At 42.4% G+C, this 6000-nt stretch overlaps 1 protein-coding gene across 1 annotated transcript in view; it reads right to left on the bottom strand.

Moving 5' to 3' along the window:
- Positions 1-1897: 1897 nt before the first annotated feature.
- MEGF10 (multiple EGF like domains 10) overlaps positions 1898-6000 on the bottom strand; it is a gene marked incomplete at its 5' end in the record, with an annotated part of 63415 nt that continues 59312 nt past the window's right edge. Inside the window, 3 exons of the mRNA XM_084224555.1 lie at positions 1898-2150; positions 3057-3263; positions 5165-5209. Coding sequence (XP_084080681.1) covers positions 1987-2150; positions 3057-3263; positions 5165-5209 — 416 coding nt within the window. The 3' untranslated portion in view covers positions 1898-1986. The remainder of the gene's footprint in view (positions 2151-3056; positions 3264-5164; positions 5210-6000) is intronic.

The raw sequence follows: 6000 nt of genomic DNA, 5'->3' as shown, positions 1-6000 counted from the left end.
TATACACCAGAAGCTCTACATTTTCTCTAGATGCATACAAACCCAATGAATACTTCCTTTTGGACAGGGATTAAATGGCGAGGAGCCTTAGAAATCTCCTAGCTAATATCTGTACTTTCCAAATCCAAAGGTAATGGAATGCTTTACTCCAAGGATGTACCAGAACTGCCCAGGGAACTGCAGAACAGCCAGGATCCTTCTCCCCATCCATCAGTGACACACCAACCCTCGGGACCAGGTGCAGCAGAGGCACTGCCAGGTCACATTAAATGCTGGCACCTCAGTCTTAGCTTCCTAAAAATATCTTTTCACTGAGAGAGGGTATCTAATCTATAACAACCATCTTAGATTATGTTCAGGTTGACATGTCTGGGGAAAATTCTGTCCAATGGACGGATCCCTTGGTGAATTTAATTTCCACTGAATCATGCAGTTTGCAACAGACCATTTAGGAAGGACTCAAAGCCTCTTTTGGGAAAAGGTGGCTGTTTTGTGAGGATGGTCTCCATCCACATGACCAACAGAATAAGCTAAACTTAAAGGAGGAACTTTTTTTAAATTTTCTTCTGCGTTCTTGTTGTCATTCTCAACAAAAACCACCTTGATTTTCTTCCCCTGAATTAATGCATCAGTCTGAACTGTTAGGTATTTTTTAATCACCCCTGATTGACATCACTGTGAATTCTTACTTCGACCCTCTTGCTCTGCCCAGAGGTCCCTTGAACCGGACAAACGAAAGGCCAGTTGGCAAAAATGCAAAAGAAATGGATACACACACACTAGAATATTTTTTCAGTTACAAGCTAGTTCACTAAAAACACAGACACACAGCGTAAAAATGGAGAGAGAAGTTAATGAAGGTGAGGGGGGGTACATGTGTCACATTATTAGCAATGCAAAAGACCAGCTTAAGCATGTGTTTCCCTACATCAACTATAAAAAAAGAAAAGGTGCCTTTTTAGCAAGTATGCACAGAGTTTGCTTAGTTATTTCGAAGAAAAAAAAAAGTCAGAACACTTGACTATCTTTATCCTATATTACAGTCATTATTACTACCTTTTTATAAAATGTAAACCCTTCCTTGCAGTTAAGATTTACAGAAGTCATCACCTTTGTCCACTCCTTACATAATCAGTCCGTGGTGACAAAAATAAACTGATTCAATTTACATCTTTTTTGAAGTAATAACTGATATGTTGTGGATAATTAGTTTGTGTGTGGCAGAAACAGTGGTCAGAACTGCAACATATGAAGCTGAGCTGTAGCAAAATACTTGCTGAAGACTGGTGCTGGGTCTACAGTACTAAGAGATCTTGAACCATCATGTAAATGTTGATGTATGCAATTATTTTATCTCCAGAACTATTCAAGCCAAGTACAGCCACCACCTGCAATGGACAGCAAAGCCTGATGGTGGATTTCCCAAACAACTGCAACATTGTGCTTCCTTATCCCCATCAGATCTTATTTCTTGTAATACGTCTTGACTAAAGATAAGAATGGAAGGTAAAATTTGGCAAGGCAGTTTTCCTTCTACTAGTGAGTAACTGGTGAATGAGATCACCTGTACAAAGTGGTATTTGGTAAATTGCACTGTCCTGGGAGTATTACTACTCTGGAACATGACAGACATGAAACCTATGTTTGAAGTTGCTAAAATGTGATGTTATCAATACTAATCTGCTAACTACTATTTTTTTAAGCCAGTATATTACAGTATAAATGTGTTGCATACCTGTTTCTATAAAATTTACTGCCATGAAAAAAACAAAAAGAATAATCAGGATCCCCAGAGTGTGGCATTTGTCCATCTGTCACTGGTATATGCAATACAGACCTCGTGCTGAGATTCTGCTTAAGGTACAGCAATTATCTGCAGGACAGATCAGGAGCCAAGAGAGATGGTAAACGAGAGAGGAAGGAGCACGACCGTGCCACTCTGCCCCTTCAGAGTCCCAGGGTTGCAGGCATCAGCTCCTTGCGGGGTCATTTGCTGCTGACCCCCTCTGTGGAGGGCGTGGGGCTCTCTCTGACGGGGAGCAGGTCGTAGTGGCAGGGAATGTGGCTGTTTTTCGGGAGGTCGTAGGGATCCTGGCCGAGGCGCCCGCCGCCGCTGCCGAACGCGCCCTGGACAACGCTCACCGTGGGCTCTGTGAGGAGAGACAGCATGCACTCAACTCCAGGGCAAACACTGATACTTTATTTCAGTTTCTGCTTCAGTAGGAAGATTCCTCATCGTGCTGAATCCTGAAATGCAGCTGTAGAAACACAGCTTGGTGTTTTTGCTTCACACTTGCAGCAGTGCCCTGCCATGAGTGTCTTTACTGACAGAAACAGGACAGCATCTCTTCTTTATGTGTCTTTAATTTCAGCAAATTAAAAAAATCCAAACCAAACAACAACCTGAATTTGAGGGTTTTAATCAAGACTTTGTAACAGTCCTTAAAAGAAGAATGGGTATGTTGATGGATTTCAGTGATCTCTAACTGCATGCAGAAAAGGAAAATAAATCCTGTGACACTGGACACAGTTTATTACAGCCCAGAATTGATGGGGATAGCTCCCACTCCACAGGACCCCAAAGTTCTCTGTAACTAAATAAATATGGCAACTAGGTAGGGCCCATATTAGGGAAACACTATGTCTGTGGGTGAAGATGCCATTTTATTCCGATCAAAAGAAGGAAACAGAACTTCAATACTCCCATACGTAACTCCAGCTGCATTCAGTCTAACCTAGAGCTGAACTACATTGCAATCAAATGCTAAACTTTTCTTATGCTGTTGGTTAAAGGAAAGCTTTCCCACCAGAGTAATTCAGAGGTACCTGTAGGTGACAGAGCAGAGCTGAAGGTACTTCAAACCCTGACTGTGTGAATTATACCAAATTAGTAAAAACGCTGCTGTTACAGTTTTTGGGCAGAACACAGGATCTAAACGCGTAGTTTTGTTTTTCCAGTGGTTTTCACATGTTTTGATGAAACTGTATCAAAGATTAAAAAGCCCTGTGCTCTTTGTTCCTAACCCCCAGCATCCAGAGGTGGATTTTGTACCTACCAACTTCATACACGTTCTTGCTGGCTGTGGCAGAGCCGGCGATCTCGGCGTAGGGGGAGTCGCGACGTGCCGGGGACTTCATTTCCACGTAGCCACATTCTGAACTCTTTGGCACCAGAGCTGGTGGGTCTTTGATTGTAGCATAGGGGTTCTCAGAACTGCTCAGTGAGCAATTACTTAAATTGTACTCCGAGTTCTTCACCAGATCTACAAAAAGAAAAACATGCTACTGTCTCGAACATGCTGCGTGCTATGGAGACTGCCACTGAAAAAAAAAAGGATTTTGTTTCATGCTGAGTTCTAAAAAGTCACTCAGAAGTGAATATTTAAATGAAAGCAGTTGTAACACCTCAAAATTATTTGCAACAATCAATGGAAGCATCTCAGCTGCTATGCTCTTTAATGGACTTCATCTTGCTGCCAGCAAATTACTGTTGCAAAATCCGAGCATCTTCAGTTCTGGTTAAAACAGTGCCTAGCATTACAGAGGGATAATGACAGAGAAAAGCTGTGGAATCAATTTTTAACAAGCACTTCAGAACACTTTGTGCCCCTCCAGGTGTTGAACTCAGGACAATTAAAAGAACTGATCTGAGACTGTTTCCAAAAGCAGTGTCTGGGCAAATGGCATGATTTATTTCTAGGGTGGGTGCTGCAAAGTTTGAGTATCTGAGTACACAGAAAGATTAACCAGCTTCTTCTAAGTTTCTGTTAGGCACATGCAGGAGAACAGGCAAGGAAACATCAGGTGGCTTGTGATGTCAGGATCTGACTGAAGGATGAATAACTGGTTTCAGAGATGTATTTGCTTGTGCTGGGAAGTGATTTTGTGGTGTTTCTGTTACTTTGTTCTCTGTGTTGCATTGTGACATAATGTGTTATTTAGCATGAGACTTCTTAGCTCATTCCTGACTCCATATCAAGATGAGACTGATCTTGGTGGACCGGTTGGTGGATGGTTTTGTGAAGCCCATTTGAACTGGGCTTTCTGTAATCACAGAAGTGTAGAATTGCTTAGGTTATGAAAGACCTCTCAGATCATCGAGTCCAACCATTTATGTACCCCGCCAAATCCATCCCTTAACCACATTCCTAACTGCCTAATCTTCACATCTTTTAAATCCCCCTGGGTGTGGTGACTCCACCACTTCCCCTGCAGCCCGTGCCAATGCTTGACAACCCTTTCAGGAAGGGATATTTTTCCTGATATGCACTGTCTCCATGTTTGCCTTGTTTGAGGGGCCCAGAGCTGCCCCCAGGATTTGAGGTGTGGCCTCGGCACAGGGGACAGTCCCACAGCCAGCACAGCACCCCCAGGGCCTTTTCCAGCCCCTCTCCCCCAGCCTGGAGCTGCAGGGGTTGTTGTGACCCGAGGGCAGGAAAAACCAGGTGTAATAAATCACTGTGTCAGTTAAAGTGTGCCCTGCTGTACACAAGGGGACAAACCAGCTGCTTTCTGTCAATGTGTTTAACTCGTCATTCACATGGACTTTGCTACACCTTTTCTTTTGCTTGGATATCCAGGCACCCTTGGCATGCCCTGATCATGTGCACAAACACTGACACACCGCAGGGTGGTACAATGTAAAGTCATGTGAGGAAACTGGATAATTCAGAAGATCAAAATACCAGATCACTAGCCTGAATTTCAGAAGCTTTTCATTCCTGTCTGTGTCTCTGTATTTTGATTTCCCTTCCAAGGGACTGCAGTGGATGTGGTGAAGGTTTGTGGTCATGCAGACCATGCCAGCTGCAGTTGGAATTGCCTTTTAAAGCCTTTCAGCAGAGGCAGCAAGTGTTCTGCAGTCTAGAATTGAGCTGCGTGGTGACTCAAGAATGACAAAAAACATTTATCTATGTGACACACAGGGGACTGAAAATGGCTTGGTTTGTGGTTTTGTTAGTTTAAAAAAAAATAAAAATCCAAAAACCTCCCTTCAAAAAAAGATAAAAAACCCCACACCAGCAAAGCAACCAATCATGCATTGATTCAGTGTCTAGGAAAAATTTAGTTCCAGAATGATTTGTGATATTTTCTTCACCTAGAAACCAAAGGTAAGAGGCATGTCTATGTAGTTTCATCTAAATACATCAGAAAACAACCTCACCTTTCAGGGACTTCCCCACGTATCCCCTATCAAGTCCAAAAGCACCTGAGGAGAAAATGATACAAAAAAATTGAGTAGTTTTAAAACCAAAGAAAACAAAAGTGATTAGACAACAGCTTGTAAATGTTTAAGAATTGCCTTGGGACTCATTCCTGCCCTAGCTGAATAATTCTTTCGTAAGAATCCTGTGGAAATGCCCAGGATGGGGGTACAGAAACCCTTGTACTATTTGTTTCCACATTTTCCAACAGGAACAGGGGAGGTGGGTCATAAGGGACCATTACATTATCTAAAATTTGACCTCACATAATGCCAGTTACTCACTCTTGAACAATCCTAGCAAGTACTGTTGGGCTGAAGCTTTTGTTTGTTTGTTTGTTTGTTTGTTTGTTTGTTTGTTTTTTGATCTGGAGAAACCCTATCTACCAGAAAGGCATCCCACCTTGACCTGAAAATCTCAGGGTGTGCAGAGCTTGCTCTAGTTCTCATTTCTCTGCTTCCAAATTTAATCACTCTCAAAATCAGGGTCACCCTGTTCCCCCCCAGTGCCCTGAACACCTTGCACCTCAATCTGCAGCTCTGCAATTACCTGTTACTGATTTCTCTCAATAAAAATAAACAGCAGAGCACAACAGCTGTCTTCAGAGACCTGGCACTTTCCTGCTTACTGATCTATTCAAATAGATTTCATTGATATTGTGGAGAGCTCATTTTTAATTAGGCTGTATTGTGGGACCATGCTAGAAGCATTATAAAAGCCTAAAATGGCTTTCATATCCATGCACTATCTAAACAAAATGAGTGCTTTTCAAGAGGAAAGTGATACTGGCATAAGG

The sequence above is a fragment of the Fringilla coelebs genome (genome assembly GCF_963513975.1).
Source record: "Fringilla coelebs genome assembly, chromosome: Z".
Lineage (NCBI taxonomy): Eukaryota > Metazoa > Chordata > Aves > Passeriformes > Fringillidae > Fringilla > Fringilla coelebs.
The sequence above is the reverse complement of the archived record's forward strand: the minus strand, read 5'-3'. Positions and strand labels throughout refer to the sequence as shown.